This window comes from Malus domestica, chromosome 12 (genome assembly GCF_042453785.1).
Source record: "Malus domestica chromosome 12, GDT2T_hap1".
NCBI classification, from domain to species: Eukaryota; Viridiplantae; Streptophyta; class Magnoliopsida; order Rosales; family Rosaceae; genus Malus; species Malus domestica.
In genome coordinates, this window is record NC_091672.1 from 26,668,254 (window position 1) to 26,691,628 (window position 23,375).

Sequence of the window (23,375 nt, forward strand, 5' to 3'; positions counted from 1 at the left end):
CAGAAAAATTTAAAAAAATTTACTTTTTTTTCTTCTATAAATACCTAACCCTCATCTTTCACGTCGGGATTGGTTGAAAATCTTATCGTAATTTTGACTAAATTATTGTAAACAAATAGTGATACGTGGCGCATCGAGATTGATTGCAAATCTTAGCGGAAATCTATTCACAAAATAGTACGTTCGGATAATGACACGTGGCGTGACGAGATTGGTTAAAAATCTTATCCGAAATTAAAACTATTTTATTTATTTATTCTTTTATAAAAAAAATTTAAAAAATTTTAAATGGGCTGGATGCCAGTGCATTTTTTTAGGGATTGAGATGTTTTGACCTATTACTATTCAGTGGGGTCTATTACTATTCACTTGAGTGGATAAATGCGCTGGGTGCTGGCACAAAGTCTTAGGGGTGAAATTGCTCTTAGAGTTGGACATTTTAAGTTTATGACCAGCATTGCACATCGGCATGCGCATGATGACATTGATTAGTACATTTGCGCATGGGATTCTTGAGGTTAGAGTTCATAGCGTGGAATAAGTGGTACCACACTAGTGTTTGTTAGGGTTCGTCAAATGATCAAAACCACTACAAAAATATTTTCCACACAAGGTTTTTCTTCTTTTATAAACTTAAACTCTTAATTAATTTCAATTCCCTGATTTTTTTAATTTATTTTATTGAAAAATCAGAAATACACATGAGTGTATAGAGGAACCAAAGAGGTGATTTTCACACACTTTTTTTTAGTATCTCACATATCATTTTTTTTAACAAATGATATTTTCTACATTAAGGAGATAGGGGAGTGGATTAAGTCTTACAATGAGGTAGTCATATAATGTGATTTAAATTCGTCTTTAACTAGAATCGAACTTAAGACCTTTAGCCATATAATATGGTTCAAATTCGTCTTTAACGAAAATCGAACGAACCTAAGACCTTTTGCCATATAATTAATGTGATTCAAATTTGCCTTTGACAAGAATCGAACGAACCTAAGACCTCTCACTTATAAGTGAAAAGAAATATCACTAGACCGTAATACTAAGTGGTCTCACACACCATTTTTAATTTCTGATCTTCAGATTAGATAAATCAAATAAAATTAACAGACATAAAAAGGTCGTACCCAGTGCACAAGGCTCCCGCTTTACGCAGGGTCTGGGAGAGGTGAATGTCGGCTAGCCTTACCCCCATTTATGGAGAGGCTGCTCCCAAATCTCGAACCCGAGACCTACCGCTTATGTGTAAGACTTTAAAAATGATGCGTGTTTATCATTTAAAAAAACAAAAGTGGAAAATTCATTCCCGAACTCCAAATATCTCAGGTCTAACCATTGTCAAGGCTCTGTTACAGTTGATTTTGAGGAGAAGTGATTAAAAAACCAAAAAGAACCTTTTGACTGTTTCAAAAGTTAGCAGTTGGCCAGAGGGATTTCATGTGGAATGGACCTTTTCAAAGCACGAGTCCATAAATTCCATCTGGTTCTACAGAAGATTCATCAAATAAAATCAGATCGTATGCATGTAAAGAAAACAAAGAAGATAAGGAGAGAAAATACTTGAATATATGATTCCCCATTTCACAATGTTGACTTGGAACTCAAATAAAATCCAATCATAAGAAGATTTAAAAGCTACCATTACATCCTCTTCAGTTTTGAATTTAGATCCTCTCTGGATTTTACTCTCTGGAACCTAAGAATTAAGAAACTCGAATTGTTCAATAGACAGAAAGAGAGATTCGGGCTTTTGGTTTATGTGAGGTGGGTCAGTAAAATGAGACAATGGGAACCGTCAGATTCAAGTTGAGTAGTCCGGATTTCTTGCTCATGAGCTCCATAGTGAAATCTGGAGAGGATCCTCAATTTCATACCATCCTCCAGAAATTGGTCAAAAACTCTAATATTTTTATTCGAGTGATATTTTATCTAATATTTTTATAAAGCTAATTGAATGTAAATGGTGGTGCATTGTTCTAGTCTAACTTGGCTGAAAGATCTTGTTTTGACCATTTTAAGATTTTGTAGCTTGATGGGAAGGCTGACAGAAAGTAACATTTGAGGCACCTGCGTACCGGGTTGCCGAAAAGTCTTCTACGTGTAAAAGTGTCAACCAAGAGGGATTGTGACGGAAAATAACACAAAAAAAAGATCGTACCCAGTGCACAAGGCTCCCGCTTTACGCAGGGTCTGGAAGAGGTGAATGTCGGCTAGCCGTACCCCCATTTGTTCATAGAAATCATAGAAATCAAAAGAGATCAAGAACCATGAACTCTCACATTTGTTCATTTTTGTATTCATAACCCAGAATTAGTTTGGAAATCTGATTGTTCTGCAGATCAAGAAGCTGCAGTTGTTTGCTGATGCTATCTCCCATGTTCAACGTCTCGTTAAACAAGTTGTTTTTTAGTTTCCTTGTCAAGAGGTATGAGAATATGAATGATCAGTTTCGTAAGAAATGATTTTCAAACGGCCCTTTAATTATGGTTGAACTTGGACGCATGTTTTTCTTCGAGTGTTCTCCGTTAAACTTTCGCTGTAATTCTGGATGGCCGTAAAGCTTCTCTGGCAGAGGCCCTTGTAGTGATCCAAATTCTATTATCCTCCTATTGCCATGACATAGTAGAGATACATTTTTGCACAGCCCTATTTATCTTTGTTCCTTGATTATTATTGTTGGATATATTCGATCTAAAGATCATAAATAAATAAGGGTATGCATAAATCATTCATTCGTAATGCCATGATAATCAAAGATTGAACGATATAAGAAAAATGGACAGTTTGTTGCATCATGTCAAAATTCCAAGGATCTTGATTCAGTGAGTTACCCAATGTCACCAATAAGTTAACTCTTCATGCCAATGCTTGACAATGCCCTGCACATAGAAGCATAAATCTGTTCAAGAAATTTCCCTTAAGAACGAGGATCTATCAAATGTCAATGACAGATCAACGGTACTCACAGCGCAGACACCCTTGAATTGTTGCAGGTGACTCCATCCCAGCGCAAACCGCATGGATCATTCAACTTGTCATGCAACGACACGTGTTTTGATCACATGATAAATGCTAGGAGAAAGCTATCGGATCAAGTGATTTGGACATTTGAAATTTCATTCAACGGTCCATCTGTTTTGATTCCTTAAAAGTTATAATAATTTTTACCGTTAGATGAAATTTCAAAGATCCGGATCACTTGATTGGGTGGCCTTGGTGGAAGAGATCAAAGAGGATCTTTTCTCAAATGTTAGGATCACTTAGAATAGTTAGTACTAGATTGGAACGTTCTCGAACAAATTGGGAGCAGAAATCACAAACTTAAAATCCGACGGCTCAAAGACGCATACCGATACAAACGAACAGAGAAAAACAATGGCGGGCACACTGCTATCTCGCGCCTTTCAGCTTCTTGCCTCTACCACCACCAAGTCTAATCCTTTCTCCACCGCCGTCTCCTCCCGCCTCATCGCCATAGCCGCCGGCAACCACTCCACCAGAACCATCACAGGAGTTCGCTTCTTCCATTTTCACTGACTCCTTTTCGTTCCCATAATACCCTTAGAGGACGAACCCGTAGCTGCTCCTGCTGCGATTCCACCACAGAAAACCACCGTCGACATAGCCGCGGCGGCGAACCCAGCACCAAAATCAACACCAAGGTTAACTTCTCGCTCCCTTCAGACGACGAAGACGATAACAAAACGACGCTGCCCGCCGCCGCCAAGGAGGTTGACAAGTCGAAGCTCCCTCCTCCGTACGACCCTTTCAGCAAGAAGCCCGCCGTCGAGGACCCGGAAGACCCGAAGGACTTGCAAGAAGTCTTCCACAAAATGCGGAGCGATGGCCTCACCAACAATGCAGTCAAGATGTTCGACGCATTGTCCAAAGACGGATTGACCCACGAGGCGTTGGAGCTCTTTGCTCAGATCAAGGACAAGGGTCAAATGCCCGACGTAGTTTCGCACACCGCCGTCATTGAAGCCTACGCCAATGCCGGAAAGACGAAGGAGGCTCTCAAGGTATACATGCGGATGTTGGCCTCTGGGGTGGCCCCGAACGCCTACACTTACAGTGTGATGATCAAGGCGCTGGCGGCTGACCTCAGTGGCAATTTTCTTGGGGATGCCAAGAAATACTTGCTGGATATGGTGGGCAAGGGAAAGCGGCCTAATGCCGGTACTTACACAGCAGTGTTTGAGGGGTTTGCAAGGCTGGAGAAGGCGGAGGAGGGGAGGGAGCTACTGGAGGAGATGAAAGGGAAGGGGTTCATGCCAGAGGAGACGGCAGTGAAGGAGGTTCTCAAGAGCAAGAGAGGACCTGTAGTTAGAACCGTCATCAACATTCTATTTGGTAAGTAGATGGATTTTGCTCATTTCATATGTTCTCCATTTCATCTTCGTTGAAAATTGAAATGTTTAGCATTTGAAATGAAATCCCAGTTTAATTCGAGCGATATTCTAATTTAATCAGTAACACATGAGGGTTTGAGAGCACAATTACATTTGATGATTATAATGTCGAAACAAAATACGTATGTGAGAGCGGGAGAAAGCAGTCCAAACATAATTCCTAGAACTCTAGGTATGTGGTTCAATTTGGTTCTTGTAACACTCAGGAGAAACATCTCCCAATCTCATTGACCTTGCCCACAAACACAAAAACAGTAGAAAGCAATGCCTGCCCGCGGTGGCAGCAGCCTCTAACCCACCAATGGTGCTGAAAACTGATGGTTAAACATGCACGGAACCCACCAATGGTGCCGGAAAACTGATGTTTAAGGATGCACATCTAGAATCCTTGTTTGGTAGGGCAATCTGATGCCCTGTGGCCGGAGCGCCCACAATTGAAGCAGGAACCTCCAAAGCTTCTGGAACTGCAAATTCAGATATCATTTCAGTGTTAGCTGATGTGTTTCGAATTATTATTGTGCTGTAAAAAGGATGAGAAACTAAAAAGATGATATACCTGTCTCGGGATGGTGACCTGCTTGATCGTTGGCCTCCAATAAGCCAATCGTCATCGATGCTTCTTGGACTCCGAGGTCTGCTGTTGCTAGATCCATAACTTCGGCCACTACTCCTAAATGAATCATCGGCACCACCATCACTACCCCAACCCCTGGAGCTTCTAAAACCACCTGATGATCCTTGACGATCCCTAAAACCTCCACCCCGGCCTCCTCCACGGCCTCCTCCCCGGCGATCTCTGCCTGAAAACCTGCCATAGTTGTCACTCACCGGCCCATCATCTTGCAGGGCTGGCAACTGCCAACACAAAATAGTACATGCATGCAATACAAACGTCAGCAGCCATTCATGCAAAAGCTTCTCTTATGACAAAGTGACCAAAAGCAAAAGTAAACCTTGGATATCTTGGAAATAGTATTTCCAGGGGGTATTTGCCTGGTCAGCAACTCTTTGGCAATCTCCTCTGGAAGATCAAAAACTGCTCCTTGAATCTGAAATTATCACCATCAGAATTTGTTTTGAGTGAAATGAATTGAAGCAATAATCAAATACGCCTGAGATGTTGTAGATACGAACCCGTTCATCTGCAATTATATGTATTTTTCCAACTTCATCAGCAGCTGTAGAATAAACATCGGAAAGAAACCCAGTGACAGATCTTGCAGACAGGAACCCTCTGGCAAACGATGGATCTCGGATAAGTTGCAATGTCGTCCATCCCTGCATATAATTTAACAGTTCAATTAATATACCGACACCACAAATGGGCTGCAGAACGCATGCCCCAAAAAACTGGAAAACAAAGATGCACTTCACATTCTACAGTATTTAATAAATAGACAGTATTTGATGGTGTGATTATTTAACTTCAAAATGAACCATTTAGAAGTATCAAGAGACGTGAATATTTGAAAACATCTTCCTGCTCCGCCAAACTTCAAGAAAATAAACTACTAGACGGAAAATTAAGTGTTTAATGACTTCAATTATTACCGCCTCATGAGTGATAAGGGACTTGGATGATGGAGGACGAGAAAATCCACTGAGCTGTGCAAGTGCAGCAGCAAGAGCACTTGTTCCCTGTTCATCAATCAATCTCTGTGCCGTTGGTGTGAAAAACTGTACAGATTCAGGATGCACTCCGCTAAGAGTAGCAACAACGTGCTGAGCAGATGACTCCAAAACCTCCTCCATAGTTGGTGGACTAGCAAACTCAAACTTGCACCCCACATCACGCTCAAGAGTTTTAATTGTTCTCCTCTGGTTGTTCGTAAACATCAGAACGGCAGTACCTTGTTTCCCTGCACGTCCAGTACGCCCAGAGCGATGCACAAATGTCTCTGAATCATTGGGAAGCTCGTAGTGGATAACCTGGAAGAAGAAAAAATTAATATTGCAGCCACAGGCTTAGCAAGGTGTTGGCAAATGATATGTTTAGAGAACATCTATTACAGGCAAACAAAGTGGTAATAGTTACATATACACATGTACAAGCATCCATAAAACTTTACTAAAAGTTTGATTAGAAATCATAAGAAACTCCTAAGCTTACCAAATCGACATTGGGAATATCAAGTCCCCGGGATGCAACATCAGTGGCAACAAGCACAGTGAATTTCCCTTGCCGAAAACCATTTAATGTTCTCTCTCTTTGATTCTGTGATATATCTCCATGCAATGCCTCAGAAGCTATGCTACTTGTTAATGACATTGAGACTGCATCAGCATCTCGTTTCGTTTGTGTAAATACAATGGTCTTCCCACCCTTTGCATACACCTGAAGATATGACATTCTTCAGTGCTATGTGGAAAATGTTTCCTTTTTGAAGTAATTTAGAGCCATGCAGATTCATAATATAATCAACGTCACCATCTTCATCATAAACTAAACGACTTTCGAAGGAAAACACCACAACAACATTAAAGATCATATTAAAAAGTGAGGCAGCTGTGCAGCATACCTACATATTATACGTTTGAGCCAAAAAAAGAGTCAGTAATGAGTTCCAACTCTTACTGTTATAAGATCACTAAGAATGGTCTTCTTTGAAGCTGAAGTGGTTGATAAAGCATAAAGTTTGATCCCTTCTGCAAGCTTCTCGTCTTGATCGCCAACCTTTGGGAAAAAAGAAAGTGGAAAAGGAATTATTTAAGGCTCACTTTCCACTCTACAAACATAAGAGATGCAAAATTTATTAATTAGTTTTTTTCCTATATTACAACTTTGGTGTCTTCCACATAGCTTTAAACAACTACAACTTCCATTGGCTTTAAGCGTTTAATATTCAGTAAACATATTTTAGGCATCACTCCATGCAATGTTCTAATGACACAGATTACACGAATAATGAAAGTTTTAAACTTAACAAAGGAAAGAAAGAAAAGAAAAATGACATTACCAAGTCAATTGTCAATGGATTGTCCAAATATTTCCGTGATAATTTTTTCACCCAACCAGGCATGGTTGCAGAAAAAAGCATGCTCTGCCTCTGAGCTGGAAGCTTTTGTAGAATCACTTCCACATCCTCCTCAAATCCAACAGCAAGCATCGAATCAGCTTCATCAAGTACCAAATATTGAACTTCGCCCAATTTGAGACTGTTCCCGTTTATCAGGTCAATAATCCGACCAGGAGTTCCAACAACTACATCAACTCCACGGGAGAGAGCACTTTGTTGTGTTATGTAGGAAACTCCCCCATAGACACAAACAGTGTTTAGGTAAGGTGCAGATTCTTTCATCTCCTTTTCAACTTGCTTTGCCAACTCCCGTGTAGGTGCAAGCACCAAAACTCTAGGAAGATAACCGGTCCGCCTATAAAAACAGAAATTCATCACATCATTTTCAAAAGAACATGTCTTTAGTTATAATGTGAATAATAAACTTCATCACAAATGGTACCTATGAGAGCCTCTCTGTTCATCATCTTCTGTGAGACGCTTGAGTATTGGGATTCCGAAGGCTAATGTCTTTCCAGTCCCCGTCTTCGCACGAGCAATGATATCTCGACCTTCCAGTGCAGGTATTAGCACAGCTCTCTAAACATTTTCAACAAAGAAAGCTATCAGTAAACAACTACATACACCTACATACGTACATGTAGGGTTCAGGGTTTATGCTATAAGGGCACCTTTTAAACTGTTATAATCTGCAGAAAGCTTACATTTTTATCACACCACACATAATTTTAAGGATAATGCTCAAAAGGGTTCCAACAAAAACTAAATTACAGTAATTTCATGATAAAATTAACACTAAAATTCAAAGGAAATAGATAAGATAAGCAAAACCAGAGAGAGAAATGAAGTACCTGAATTGGGAAAAGGCTCGAAATGCCACGTCTCTCAAGGCTATCAACAAGCCGCTGAGGCAACCCCAGCTTGGAAAGAGCGAGCTCATCGTCGTCACTACCAGCGGAACCCGACTCAGTTTCCGACTCGTACTCCGAGTCGGAGTCAAGCGAGTCCTTAGAAAAGTCACCGAATCCCTTAAACGCCTCTTCACTGAGCACCGAGTTCGGAGTGGCAATGGCCGAACAAACGACACCGGAGCCCTGCCTGACCAACCCACTCTTGCCTCTCAAAACACTGTTGAAGTGAGGCCTCTCGGGAAACGCCAACGAAAGAGTAGCACTGCTCGTCGTTGCCGCAGCCGGCGCCGCCGCTCTTCTGTACAGCTCGCTGCACGGACTCTGGGCATATACAGACGAAACTCCAACAATACAAGTCATTTCTGCAATTTCTGCAGAACCCTGAACTCTCTTCGCCCTCTGCTTCTTCCTTGTTCCTTCTCCTTGCACGCAAGGTGTTTGCTGAAACTCCTCGAAGAGGAGGAAGACAGAGGATAACGAGAGAGGGAGGCTCAATCTTTAGGTCTGTGGAGGATTGAGAGCGGAGAGGATAACGGCCGCTGTGGGTTTATATAGCGAGAGGAGCAGAGGAGGGAGATAAGGCCACACTCCAGTCCAGCCCGTTGGAAATTGTATGGCCTCCCAAACTTCCACCTCGGTCAATATTTTCTCGCACTAAAGCGGATATTTCTTGTCGGGTCAGCATTTCAAATGAAGACTTGACCCGAATACCCGGTTCTTTCTTATACCTTTGTTTTTTGGCTTAATTATAGAAATAGTCACTCAATTTTCCACTTAATTTAATTTTAGACCTTGAATTTTTGTATTAGTTTATTTAGTCTTTAACAATTTATTACGCTGTTGGTCATTTTCACTAATTTTATCTATTTTTTTGTTAAATTTAAAGATATATTAGGAACTTCAACTTCAAACTTAAAAAACCAATAAAAGAAGCTAAATATAAAATAAAAGTTTATAAAAAATAACTAAAACTCGATACAAAATGTCACTCAGTACTACAGTCTGGTGGTATTTATCTTCACTTATAAATGAGAGGTTTTAGGTTCGAATCTCGTGGACGGCTAATTCGATATCAAATTAGGTTGCCCATTGTGTGGCTTAGCCAAATTGACATACCCTGAACCGAAATGCCCCATTGAACTCCGTATTGAGTTGTGTTGGCCGACACAGGAGGGTGACGAAGCCATAAAGTGTAGTGATGTGGAAAATATGAGTAAATTTAAACCTAAAAGTGTCTAAATATAAGAATGCGCTTATGAGGGTAATGAACTCATTTCACACGTGATGTCAGAGTATAAGTTAAATACAGTAAAATAGGATGAGAATTATATCATCGAAGATACCTATACCAAGATTTGCCAAGAATCCTCATCGACACGAAAACTCAGGATTAAAATCTGGAGGAGCGAAAAACAAAGGTGAGTGGGCCTAAAAATAAAGTTTCATAAAAACCTTTTTGAAAACATTATAACCTATCGCCGTAAAACAAGTATAGTTTCCAAAATATACATGTTACATATAGTATGAAAATACTTACCGTAGCATGCAATATCTCAAAAATGCAATACGTCACAAACTTTCGTAAAGAAACACATGATGTCCGTAATCACATATTTCGCATAAATAAATATATCATATCGAGTGCTCATCGATATATGTTGACACACGAGTTCATATAAAGGTATTCTAACGTGAACATGACTGGGTGTGTTGATGCACAAAACCAGAGGTCTTGGAACAACGTAAATCCAACCGTGAATCTGCAAGTAATGTAAATAACATAAGATGTATCGTGGTTCACCCCAAGGTTTGGGCTACGTCCACACTGATTATGTATTTATCTGAGAAGTGAAGGGAGTGAGGGAGAGAGATTCAAAGCCTCTGAGGGAGAGAGTGAGGCTTCTGATGGTCTAGGAAATTGGCCTTTTTCCGATTGTAAGGGTGAGGAGTCCTTTTATAGAATAAGGGTTCCTCACTTATTATATATTTACCCCTTCCTTTATTACATAATTACATTTAAGTTCCCTGCATATTTATACGAGATTTAAATACGGAGGCCCCAAATATGGTATAAACAGGGTGTAATAATGATTTACGCTCTAGTATTACAATCACATGAAGACTAGCGTTATGTGCATCACATATAAGTCCTAATTACCTATAGCAATCTAGGACGAGACTGACACCTACAATGGATCCAAAGTGAGCATATAATGTGATGTGAACATACATGTGAAAGACTAGCCCTGGTCCGTGCGAATACTAACACCGGTGCATCAATGATGAGCAGATAACGTAAATAAGATCATACAACGGTAAATAAATAATTTACGTTGACATAATACTATTCACTACCGTAAATATAAATAAGGTATCCTGCAATAATATGCATACTTGTGCATCTCGTGAGATTCGTAATAATCTCACCATTTTTATCATCGCAACAATTCTTATAACGTCAATTTAATTATGGCATCACTTAGAAAATGCATTTTTAATCTATGTATGGAAACTCAAATAATATATATATATATATATATATATTGTATAAAAGAAAAGACCCACTCACATATACTTGCGAAGTCGTAGCCGTTCGAGCTAGGAAGTCGGAGTCTCCGATAATAATCGCACCAATATTGGGTCAAGTACGTAGTGGCCTAAAATGGTGGGGAAATGGCCTGCAGCCCGTGGGTCATTTGTTGGAAAAAAACTTAGGAGATTTCCCCGAAAGGTTTCCACATCCAAACAACAAAACAAGCCAAATGTACTCCTAGGCATGATCTATGAATTATTAGGAATGTTTCAAGCTTTACCTTTGCCGGAGATGGCAATAACTCGTTGGATCAGGTTTTTGCATAGTGATGGTATTGTGCAGTGAGGAAGAAAGAGAAAACAAGGGGGTCTCGACCTGGGTTAGGTTCCTGATGGGGAAGTTATATGGGTGGTGTTTGGTGAAACGACGAGTGGTGGTGGTTGTGTGGTCTATTTGCAGAGAAGGAGAGAGAGATAACTGAGAAAGTTTGAGAGAAAGAACTGGAAAAGATGAGAAAATGAAAGAGTGACATGCCCCGACCCTGATATTCCTCGAATACCAGGATAGACACGTGCTGGCCGACACCCGAGGGTTACGAAAGTCATTAATTGATACAAAAGCTAAGAATAAGAAGTAAATAAAAGTTAGAAATTTAAAATACAATGAAATAATAATTTAGGAACGTGTTCAGAGCATACAACTAACTAGAGTTCTAAAAGAATTAATATAAAATTGAATAAATAAAGGATGTGGGTCCTACACCGAGAGGACTCGAATATGCAAATGCGAAAGCGTTGACGTCGGGATCGTATGCCTCGATTCTAAATCCTGAAAGGGTGTGCAAAACAAGGGTGAGTGGACCAAGTTCATATATATACATAATAATAAAACAATTATCAATATACTAACCCCCACAGTTTAATAATGAAAACTACTAGCATAATAAATGATGGATTTAATAAAAATCCTAGCATGCCAAAAATATCTCAAAAGTCATATCGCGGAAATCAAAACAGTAAACGCATTGTAGATTGTGTCATAAGCGCGGTGTGCTGCTAAAAAGATCATTGAATAAATATAACTCCCAGCCCAATACCTACTCCTTGGTCTCTGCGCCTGTAGCCAGAAATTACCAACTCCCGGCCTAATGCCTGCTACATGTCCCTCAGCCCGTAGCTAGGGATTACCAACTCCCGGCCTAAATGCCAACACCAAATCCTCGCCCCAGGTGTCATAGTGTCCTCTAGGTACGCACAAATAGCTACGCCTCTCATAAATAACCACTTCATAGTATAAAGTCATCCATCGTCTATACTATAAATAGGGGTTTCTAAAACACGTTCTAGCATCCTATCGTCATCCATCAGATAGTCTACCAGTTCATGGTTTTTATAGAAAATACGATATATCAAAATATAGCTCAATATAGGCCAACAATTGATTCCTCACCAAAAATACGAGACGAAAATCAATATATTTAATAAACAGGCTTCACATAAATCAAATCATAAACTCGTAAGCATGCTAATCATTTATGCAATTAAATTATAAAATCATGTAATCCACTCATAGTACTTAGCCGCCAAAAGTTGCGCCACTAGCGAAGACGGAAACGTCACAAAAATTGTCCTTAATTACAAAAATGTAATAAATAAATAAAAAGATTTTCTAAAGGATTTGGCCTTGACCTAAATAAAATAAGGGATTTGGTTGGATAATGGGTTTTAGAACCTAGGGTTTTTGGGTTAAAAGGGTTTTAGGGTGAAAAATTGGTGGTTTGGGCTTAAGCCCAAACACACACACACACATGCACGACATGCATATACACACACGCACACACACACACACACACATATGCCCTAAACACACACACACGGGCTGCACACACAGCACAGCCCACACAACACACACACACTTACACAGTCCGGGCCTAAGGCCTCATTAAAGGGCTGGGCTTAGAGCCCCTTTAACAAAAATCGGCCTAAGGCCCTTTGGGTTTTTAAAACAATATAACTAAAAAGACAAAAAATGAAACGGGTTGGGGTTTGGGCTGAAGCATAATAGGCTTAAGGCCCGTGAGGGGTTTCTAACGGCCTGAAAGGCTTGGTTTGCTGATGAAGAAAAAGGCCGGAGTTGCTACAACTCCGGTCACCTGAAAACGGAGGTTTTAGACTCCGATCTAAGTACAAACATGAAGAGCAAGGTGAGAGGAAGAGATTGCTACCTTCCAATAACCGTGACACGGTCGGAGGTGACCGGAAATGCCCTCGAAGCTTACGGGTTCGCTGGAAAATGGGTGTGCTCAACCCAATTCGATTCCGAGGCAAAACCTACTTAAAAAAGGAAGGATCTAGCTCATAAAACACAACCAAGCATCATGCTAACAACGAGAATTAGAGATTCGTGACTTACCTAACGGAAAAAGAGTGGGGTTCGTCGGAGCTTTGCTCCCAAGCCGTCGAACTGGCAGGGCAGGGGTCCTGGGCTCGTTGTGAGCCTCTCTTGATGGTGACACAGTCCTAGTGTCCAGAGGAAGAAAGTGATGCGAGAGGTTAAGGGAGAGAGGTACGGGAGAGCTGTGAAAGAGAGAAGTCTCGGAGGGGGGACAAAAAGAGAGAAAAGAGAGAGGGTTAGATGGCTGCCACGTGGCAGTTTGGGTTAAAACAACAAATATTACATATATTTGGGGGTGGTTGTAACAAAGAGCTTGAGGGAAGAGAGGGCCAAGAATGACAAGGTGAGGTGGCAGCAAGGGATAGGTCACAGAGATCTGAAAGGGGACATAGGAGCAAGGGAAAAGTGGGGTGTGGGCCCCACGTGGCTCACAAAACAAGACAGAAAATATCTCTAAATATGAAATTACCAAATCGCCCTTCACGTTTTGTAAGTCTGTAAATTTTTTGTCATAAGTCCGAATTTCATTTCGCTTACGCCTATGCGTTCATACCGTCATGTATTTTGAGAATACGATAAAATAATAGCTCATACGCGTCATGAAATGATCGTCAACGAAAGTCAACGATCTCACCTCTAGGGACATTTTCATCAATTCACTCCTTTAAAATTAATAAAATCATAAAATTGTGAACGGGTTGTTACACGAACTCCCCTTCCCTGTAGTATAAATATATATCGTTGTACTAAAAAAAAACTTCATACAAAATGAAATTGAACTATAAAAATACAAAATGAAAATGTTTAAACTTTGGAAATGACAAGAATATCCTTGAAAATTACTATTTTGATTTTTATATGGCCTAGTATAAGTATGTACATTGAAAGCGTAAATTATATTTTATCTTTTCAGGTTTTCGTCCTATTTTAAATACATACAATGTTTTTCAATTTAATATAGCGTCTTATGATTTTCTTATCGTACAACCGTTAGTCAATTCGTCAGATTGATCGTTGAGTGGTGATGTGGCAAACGCAAAGCTCATATTTTGCTGACTTGGAGTCTAAATTTGTGGCACGTGATTAAAACATTGCAAAAAAAAAAAACTAATTATTAATAGGCATTTGAAAAAAATTTAATTTAAGAATTAAATAATTAAAAAAATGGTTAAATCATCACGGGACATAAGTTAATTAAAAAATTGTTTAGTTTAAGCGATAATTGCACAAATATTCTTCAACAATAATAATGCAATTTTCCAACATAACCAAAAAATAAGAAATAAAAATCAAATTATTTTATTAAGAAACGTCAAAATAAAAAAATAAAAAAGGTTAGGACTAAATTTTCATAAAATTTTCTTGGTGGGGTTTTTTTTATTAGTTGTAAATACAGCGGGACTGGAAGCCGCCATTATTAGGTTCCAGCGAGTAAAGCATTTCCTGTGGATTGCTTCTTCTTCTTCTTCTTCCTCCTTTGATCTTATCGGACCAGGCTTCCGCATCTGGTTCGCTTCGCAGATCTCCCAAAAAATTTGAACTTCACGGCTTCACGCACTCACCATCCAATTCCTAATTTTTTGGAATTTTTTTAAAGGTAAAGTTTTTCTTCAAGCTTTCGCTTTCAATTTTTTCTTCCCCCAATTAATTTCAATCAAAACCCTATTTTCCACCCAATTAAATTTAGCTGTTTACAATTCTCATTTTTTTAGTAATTTTTAAAATTTTGGGATTTTTTTTTTCGACGGTTGCAGGCGTTTCAAGCAATTTCAAATAGTGTGAGTGTTAGGGTTTACGAATTCCCCTTCCCTTCCTTCACTTTCGATGGAATTCACCCACTTTTAGCAAGCACTAAGTCTTCTGCAGAGACTACTATACACTGCTGCTGCTCCTCAGGTTTTGAATTTTGATTATTCAAAAGCTCTTTGTTTTTATTTCTCTGGGTTGTATGATTTATGCTAATGCTTTTGAATTGTTGTTGCAATTAATGTGCAAAGGGTTGCAATTAATGTGCAAAGGGGTTTGATTGGACTAGAAGTTTTCGGAATGGCGGAATCAACCCCAATATACTTGAGCATTATAGCTTTTTTCTGTACTGTTGGAGCCATGGCTTTGGCCATCATGCATATCTACAGGCACCTCATCAATTACACTGAACCCACTTATCAGAGATACATTGTCCGCATCATCTTCATGGTTCCGGTGAGTACTTGACTCGAAGAAAAATCCCACTTCGAAATGCTATGAAATATGTTAACTTATGCTGCATTGTCACATGAAGAATTCGGTTTAGGTTGTTGTTTTCGCCTTTTAGGATTTTTTCAATGTATTTGAATTTAAAGAAATTATATGAGAATACAATGAAAGGGATTCTTAGAATGCAGTTTACATGTTTCATATGAGCTGGCCATTCAATTTTCCAATCTGATAGTGTGATTGCATGATTTCTTTCCTTAGTGATCCTGTTATGGTCAATGCATTATAGAATGGATAAACTTAGGCCAGAAGAAAAAAAAGTTTTGAAATTTGAAGATTGTGATAGCATCGATTGAACTCTTGCATTCTTTGTTACTGTAATCTGTGTTGTTGGAAATTTCGCTTGTTTGGGTATTGGTTGATCATCAAGCTATTTTTTGTTTCTTTCATTGGTCTTGGTTTTAAGATTTTCTAAAGATCCCACTATGCAAATGATAGTTTCTGTTGAGTTTGGTTATGTAACCAATATGAACTTTGTTTTCTGTGACAGATATATGCATTGATGTCGTTCTTATCCCTTGTCATTCCTGCTGGTTCAATCTACTTTAATTCCATTAGAGAAGCGTAAGTATGTCTTCATTTATTCAAATGTTTCACTGCACATATGATTGTGAGGAATATTCTGTTTATTCACCTGCCATTTTCCTCTTTCTCTCTGTCACCCTCTCACTCACTCATTCTCGCCCGTTTATTACCCTCTGGTACTCAAGTATCATTTTGTCTGATTATTATTTTATTCTTATGCTATTTTTTTCCTGTTCTGTTTCAGCTATGAAGCTTGGGTCATTTATAATTTTTTATCGTTGTGCTTGGCATGGGTTGGTGGTCCAGGATCTGTGGTTCTAAGTTTAAGCGGTAGGGTTCTAAAGCCTTCCGTGGTTCTGATGACATGTTGCCTCCCTCCCATACCCCTGGATGGGTGAGTTCACAATCTATGCTTAATTTACCAATATGATTATCTGCAAGCCAGGAATTTGTGGTGTAAGAATTACAGAATTCTATATTACTCAGGAATCGCTTTCTCTAGTTAAGTTAACTTTGTACTATTTTCAAAATGCTGGTGGTTTTGGCTTTTCATTTTAACTTGTGAATACCTTGTTAAAATTTTGGATGCATAAAATTGGGCTTCTCCACATAATAGGCAGATTCCCTTCATAAATAAGGAGATTTCTGGACAATATTGAGATTTTGTTATATAACGATATGTCATCATATTGTGTGTATGAGATGATTATTTGATAAACTCACACATATGAAACTGTTAATGCAGGCGCTTTATACGTAGGTGCAAACAAGGATGTTTGCAGTTTGTGATCCTGAAGCCTGTATTAGCTGTTGTTACACTCATACTTTACGCAAAGGGGAAATATGCAGATGGAAATTTCAGTCCAAGACAGTCATACCTGTATCTCACTATTATCTACACAATCTCATACACAACAGCTCTCTATGCTTTGGCGTTGTTTTACTTTGCTTGCAGAGATCTACTCCAGCCTTTCAATCCAGTTCCGAAGTTTATTATAATCAAATCTGTTGTCTTCCTCACTTATTGGCAGGTAAACGTTTTTCTCACTGTATTAGCGACATTAGTCTACTTATGGTTCAGTGGCTTGTGTATGATCACATTCTTAGGCATGAAGAGCAGAAGATGATTTCTTCTAGAAGCAATTTTTTAGTATGGATGACATCTATTGCCACATTATTTTAAACAAACTATTCGGGGCCAAAATTTTCCTTTAGGCTCGCCAAATGCTGCTTGAAAATGCGGAACTGTGTAATCTTTACTGTGAAATAGATGCATGAGTAGCAGAATGTGGATAAAAGTTGGTGCATATAACGTTGGATCGTACATATGATACTAACTCGTAACTGTGTATAAACATGTACCAAATAGATAACTTTGTCGTTTATTCCTATTATTTTATAGAAAAGAAAAAAAAAATTATTTAAGGTTTTTCTGTTACCCTTTGCTTTTTTGTTGATAGTGAAGTAAAGTTTCAAACTTATTCAATGTGTTTCCATTTAGGGTGTGTTGGTCTTCCTTGCTGCGAAATCTGGCTTGATAAAGAATGCAGAGGATGCAGCTCAGTATCAAAATTTCATAATTTGTGTTGAGATGCTTATCGCTGCTATTGGTCATTTATATGCATTTCCTTACAAGGAGTATGCTGGTGCAAATATTGGCGGGCCTCGAAATCTGACTGGAAGCCTATCACATGCCGTAAAGTTGAATGACTTTTACCATGATACGGTCCACCAGGTGAGCCTTTCAAAATTATTATGGCTGCTATCCCCTTGCATAATCTTTCTCTTTTAGCTTTGCTCAACCTTTCTGATGAGAATATTGAACTGCGTGCAGTTTGCCCCTACTTATCATGATTATGTACTGTACAACCCTAGTGAGGGTGACGAGGGAAAGAGGAAATATCGGTCACGCACCTTTGTTCCGACTGGCCCAGAGATGGATGCTGTCAGAAGAAACAAGAACGTGTTTGGGAACAAGATAGATGACATTCAGCTTTCCAGTCTATCATCTTCTAGTGCAAGCACTCCAAATAATACTGGCCCAATACCTGAGTCTAAGAATTCAGATGCAATGAAGTCTTCCCTTCTTGTTGATACCTCGAATTCTGCATCAGTGCCGTATGACATGTCACTCATCGACTTAGACCTGAACAGTTACCCCGCAAAGGTTCCTTCAGCAAATGAAGGTGGCACTAGGTGACAACAATAGTCTGTGGTAGACATGTATGAAGAATATTCTTACTAGGAAAACAGCTTTAAAAGGGCCCTGAGGCCTTCGGGAAAGCCTCGGTTGCTTAATGGTGTGGTGAAAATGATGTCGGGTATACTCCCTTTTTCTCTCCTTGGTTTGATGCACTTTCTTCACAAATATCAGGCTTCCCACTGAGATTGTTTTCAATGTCTTGTTAGTTCAGTGTGCATTGTAGATATGGAAAATTTAATTGTCATACTTGCTAGGTCACAATAGGAAACACGAAATCGATCTGTTTTATTTTTCGCATTTTTTGTTGCACAATGAAGAGTTCTGTTGCCTATTGGATGTCTTGGACTTGATATTGAAATATTTTCCTGAACTGTAACTTGGTACGTGGTTCATGTTTGTTCTTTCTTTACTTTCATACCGAGCAATCGGACTTTATAATCCACCTCTCTTGATGTCTTGGATGAAGTATTTCTTTCGACGAAAGGGTTGAAAAAACTGTTGATGCAGACCCAGAAAAACACCTGTACGTTGGTGAGACAACGGTGATGTTCTTTATAAGATAATGATGCAGACTAATGTTAGTCTGGCAACAACTCCATGACTATTGGGTTTCTTGACTGCGAACGAAAGCGATGTGCTTCTGGATATAATTCTTTATACATTGCTCTTAATATCTTGTGCTTGCTGGATTAGTTTAGAATTTTGTTCTAGTTTGATGAGGTGGAAGAGAAAATATTTTGATGACTTTTAGACGTTAAAGTCCTCCCAATGACTCTTGGTGCATCTGATTTGAACTTTTTTGAGGTGTTGTGTTTAACAAGGGAGTTGCAATACAAGGCTATGCAAATTGCATCATTTACCTGTAAGTGGTAAACCTGGGGGAGAAATGCATGTCCCTTCTCTAGTTGGTAATTGGGAAGTTACGGGTCGTCTGGAAGTGCTTTTAATATGACTGAAAACACTTTTGGAGTAAATGTTTTTTGGTTCCAAAAGCATATGAAGTGCTTCCTACAAGCACATAATTGGTGCTTCTTGCAAGAAGCGCTTCAAGTGCATTTTTAGGATTCACTTGCGTTTAATTGATCCCAAAAATACTTTCAATAAAAACCCTTTAAAAGCAGTTACAAGCAAGCCTTTCATCTCTTATCTAATTGGTATTTGGGCAGCTAAATCTCTTCTCTAATCGGGTATTTGGGCAGTTAATCTCTTCTCTAATTGGTATTTGGGCAGTTATGATATCTTCCCTAATTGGGTGTTTGGGCAGTTAATCTCTTCCACTAGTTGGTATTTAGGCAGTTAATATCTTCTCTAATTGGTATTTGCGCAGTTAATCTAACGATCTAAGTTCTGTTGACTTTCATAATAGTTGATTATTGGGCCGTTTTCTCATCTTACGCAAGTCACCTAGCAGCCTGGCTTATTTTTTTAATCAAGGGACGGAAATCGAACATGAGACCTCATATGAATGTTTTTAATTAATTGGATTACAAGTATCTTGTGATGTGCATTGGTAAGCATGGAGTTTTGTATACGACCATTCATTTTTCACTTACTTACCTTTTTTATTAGTTTTTACAGTATTTTAAACTATTTTAATCTATTAAGATTGAGATAGATTCTAACTCGAGTGTGCGTACTGTTATGACCAATCGAACTTACTTACATCTGCAACCCTTCCTACCTTACTTTAGCCTTGTTTGAATTCAATCTAAGACACTCAATGAACTAAACCTAAGTAGAAACCTACCAAACCCTCTTTTAATCTAAAATTCCAGGATTGATCCTAGATTAACCTAAAAAATTAAAATGATGTTCATGTTGGGTAAAAACAAAAACAAAAGTTCAGGATGATGTCATCACATATCATCACAGAACCTAACCATATCCCCATGCCTCTCATGCAATAGTAAATAGAGTGGAAGAAACAAAGTCCAGCAAGAAAAGCAAAGGGAAAAGCAAGACACGAAAGGCACGTGACCGTCCATCCAAAACGACCACGAGCTTATCTCCTAACCACGTGTTTAACCAGGATTACTATATAACACAAGAGAGCGAGGGGAAGAAGGAAGCAATAAGTCAATGTTTTTCGTTGCAGGGAAGTTTCTCTCCTGGCTTCGACAAACGCTGAATTGGTAGGCGCAGTCGTGGCTGGCCTATTGCCTTCCTAAAGCAAACCCAACTTATGACTTAACCAACCCAAGGTACGTCGAATTTATACAATCTCAGGAGTCTCCCACCCACCTTTTTATTTCTCTTTCAACCACGCCTTTACTCTTCAACCTCCATATTTTATACCCCAAATAAAAAGACAACAAAGCCCTCTCCTCTCTCCTCTCTCTCTCTCTCTATCTCTAAACTTTCAGTTGTTGTTTCTCTCCGGCTGAGTTCTCCTCCATGGCCGACCTGTGGGGACAGAGCTTTCACCGCGCCGGAACCTATCCATCAATCAGCAGAAGCACCTCATTGGCTAGCAGTACTAGCAATGGATCCTACTACAACAGCTTCATGGAGCAGGGAAGCAGCAACTACACGTTGATGGAGAAGAGGCAGCTTTTTCTCAGAAGCTACCAGTTCAGCAGGAAGAAGAGCATGACGGAGAGGATAAAAGGGTCCTTTTACAAAGTCAAGAGGGTCATATGGCTGCGGCTGAGGTCGGCGAGGAAGCTCCGGAAGTTGGTTTGTTTCAGGCTCAGATATGGCGTTTCTTACCGGAGAAGAAGACTCTTCCGTCTGCTGAATAATTACCATCATGCCCGCAAATGCGATAACTCCTACTGTTTCTGGTAGGGAGTACTAGTTCTCACTCATGTCAATCTCTAACTCTTCTTTTATCTCCCTTTGTTTTTGGGGAGCGGTTTTCTCGCACTCCTTTTTTTAACCATTTGCGTCCCAAATTGAATATTTTACATATCTTTTCTGCACCAACGGGTGCAGAATGAGCGCAGGAGGTTAAAACAAGAATGTTAAAATTACGACGGTTATTTTTTTTTTTTTTTTGTATTAATGTAATTTCTAAGAAAAAAAGTGGTGCTTGAACTTGAAAAGTATTAGAATTATGCTAGTAGATTCACACCACAATTTGATGTTGTTTCCAGGAGTTAAAGAACCAGTTATATACACGACGAAGTCTTTTTCTCATAATTTGGTGATATATACTAGTTGTTAATTATTGTTATGGTTTTTTGCTCTAGTTTAAGTGTGGGGGTAGGGGAAATCGAGGAAAAGGGTGAGTTTTAGTAGTTTTTGGGGTGATTTATATATTTATGTCTAAAAATTTGTCTATAGTGCGTTTAACTGTATTTTTAAAATGTGGATATAACATTAATATTGTTGATACTTTGATCTTCCAATTGTTGATATGCAACTGATATGATCTTGTAGATATATCATTGATAACCTTGACTGCACACTTCAAAGTGCAGTTAATCACACCGGAAAAATAAATATATATCTAATTGGTGTGAAAAAAAATCCCAAAATAGTAAAACTTTAGCATATGTCTGATGAGATTGAGAATCTCAAAGGAGAAAGGAATGGAGGCCACCGTCCAGCTAGGGTTTGGTTTCTAGGTTAGTCAAATTTTGAGGTCCATTTTTGGAAGAGGCAAATGGAAACAGAAACATTGTGCAAATCAGTTCAAAGTTTGAGAACTTTGAGTCTCGATGGATTTGCAAACCCAAGAAAAGTCAAGCAATTCAAAGATCCAAGTTTGAATGAAAGATATGAAGCAAAAAAGTCAACAATGGGGAACTGTGACATTTGTTGAAATTGATCACAAATTCATATTCCTTGGACTCTTTGTATCCTGTTTACACTTTTTTTTTTTCTCTCTCTCTCTCTTTTCTCTTAGAGGTTTGCCGGCAGGGGTTTTTTCTAGTACGCAATAAATTTTGCGCTATAGTTACAAAATGTGAGTAGCTGGTCGATTCACTCTTCGTATCTCTCGTTGGAAAACTTCTGTTAAGTGGCATTACAAATGTACAATATAGTTTTGATTCACGGGGCATTGGTATGTCCGTCCGTCACTAAAAGTTGTAGGCAGGATAATGAGACCAAATAAAAGAGTCAATCAAACTACATGCCACTGATTTAAGTGTTCTATAAGCTAGCTTCCTGTCTTTTTTAATTTTCTTAATGTGCAAATGTAAGTTAGGATGATGCGTCTTTCCCTTACATCTACGTTCAAATTATGTTTCGTGAATTAGAATAGTTTAGAATATTAATTTTGTATTTAGAAAAGACCGTTTACTTTTTTTTTTAGTACATCGTTATTTTTACACTACGAGGAGGGAGAGTTCGGCTAAGCCATAAATTGGGCAACCTAATTTGATATTGAATTCGTCATTCACAAGATTCTAACCTAAGACTTTTTATTTCTAAATGAAGAGAAATATCATCAAACCGTAGTACTGAGTAACGAAGAGACGTTTACTTAAAATCTAGGGATGTGATATCCACACACCATTTTTTACTTCTCTCACACCCTTTTAATTATTCGGCCGTCGGATCGGATGAATTGAAGAAGATCAAAAGATAAAAATTAATAAGGAGTGTGGAAGAAGTAAAAATGGGTGTGTGGATAGCACACCCCAAAATCTAATCTTTTAGTGCATTATAAATTATGAACAGAAGAAAGTGGCTGCATGGTGGAGCATGCTCTACCCTTTATATAAAGAGAATATAAATAAAATCACACATGGCATGCCTAATGGCTTTATTGGGAATCAACGTCAGAGATAGGTGGAAATCTATGAATATAAAAATGAAGGGGCAAGATTAATCAATATTTAGGTACATTCTGCATTATCGGGACACATGTATAAAAAGGGTTTTCTTTACCAAAGTGCTCGTCATCTTTTTTATGGCTTGGCTTGGAAGGAAGAACTAAGAAGAATCTTTCATTTCACATGCTGACAAAGACAGATCCAATTGCTTGGGATACAAATTTAAGAGTGTGAGTAGAAAAATTTAGATAGGGTTGTCTGATTATGATATGTTTCACATAAGATAAAATTAACATGTAATCAATCAAGAGTTGGAGTTGAATGCAACAAAAATACTGAATTAATAATCTAATAGTTTTACGAGAATAATCAAACTGGTTGCATGATCAAGTTG

The 23,375-nt window shown here is 38.7% G+C and overlaps 4 protein-coding genes across 5 annotated transcripts; 3 read left to right on the plus strand and 1 right to left on the minus strand.

Moving 5' to 3' along the window:
• Nucleotides 1–3,381: 3,381 nt before the first annotated feature.
• LOC103430465 (pentatricopeptide repeat-containing protein At4g38150-like) lies at nucleotides 3,382–4,458 on the plus strand. Its single transcript, XM_070809179.1, has 2 exons — nucleotides 3,382–3,490; nucleotides 3,613–4,458. The coding sequence occupies exons 1-2, from the start codon at nucleotides 3,382–3,384 to the stop codon at nucleotides 4,365–4,367; spliced, it is 864 nt and encodes a 287-aa protein (XP_070665280.1). The 3' UTR covers nucleotides 4,368–4,458.
• A 34-nt stretch (nucleotides 4,459–4,492) lies between these two features.
• Nucleotides 4,493–8,978, minus strand: LOC114819968 (DEAD-box ATP-dependent RNA helicase 3, chloroplastic-like). Its single transcript, XM_029089764.2, has 10 exons — nucleotides 8,287–8,978; nucleotides 7,878–8,014; nucleotides 7,376–7,790; nucleotides 6,994–7,092; nucleotides 6,529–6,753; nucleotides 5,970–6,347; nucleotides 5,553–5,696; nucleotides 5,372–5,467; nucleotides 4,975–5,273; nucleotides 4,493–4,882 (listed from the first exon to the last, which is right to left on the minus strand). The coding sequence occupies exons 1-10, from the start codon at nucleotides 8,704–8,706 to the stop codon at nucleotides 4,798–4,800; spliced, it is 2,298 nt and encodes a 765-aa protein (XP_028945597.1). The 5' UTR covers nucleotides 8,707–8,978; the 3' UTR covers nucleotides 4,493–4,797.
• A 5,609-nt stretch (nucleotides 8,979–14,587) lies between these two features.
• LOC103423538 (uncharacterized) lies at nucleotides 14,588–18,633 on the plus strand. 2 transcript variants are annotated; one of them, XM_008361624.4, is made up of 8 exons: nucleotides 14,588–14,870; nucleotides 15,028–15,169; nucleotides 15,271–15,475; nucleotides 16,020–16,093; nucleotides 16,299–16,448; nucleotides 16,800–17,085; nucleotides 17,556–17,789; nucleotides 17,889–18,633. In XM_008361624.4, exons 3-8 carry the CDS (start codon nucleotides 15,320–15,322, stop codon nucleotides 18,252–18,254), a joined length of 1,266 nt encoding a protein of 421 aa, XP_008359846.2. In that variant the 5' UTR covers nucleotides 14,588–14,870; nucleotides 15,028–15,169; nucleotides 15,271–15,319; the 3' UTR covers nucleotides 18,255–18,633. The 2 variants fall into 2 exon arrangements, with proteins under 2 accessions (XP_008359846.2, XP_017184525.2); XM_017329036.3 differs by having other exon boundaries at nucleotides 14,638–14,870; nucleotides 15,292–15,475.
• Nucleotides 18,634–20,332: 1,699 nt separating this feature from the next.
• Nucleotides 20,333–21,398, plus strand: LOC108172041 (uncharacterized). The gene is made up of 2 exons (XM_070809829.1): nucleotides 20,333–20,458; nucleotides 20,621–21,398. Exon 2 carries the CDS (start codon nucleotides 20,652–20,654, stop codon nucleotides 21,042–21,044), a length of 393 nt encoding a protein of 130 aa, XP_070665930.1. The 5' UTR covers nucleotides 20,333–20,458; nucleotides 20,621–20,651; the 3' UTR covers nucleotides 21,045–21,398.
• The last annotated feature ends 1,977 nt before the right edge of the window (nucleotides 21,399–23,375 follow it).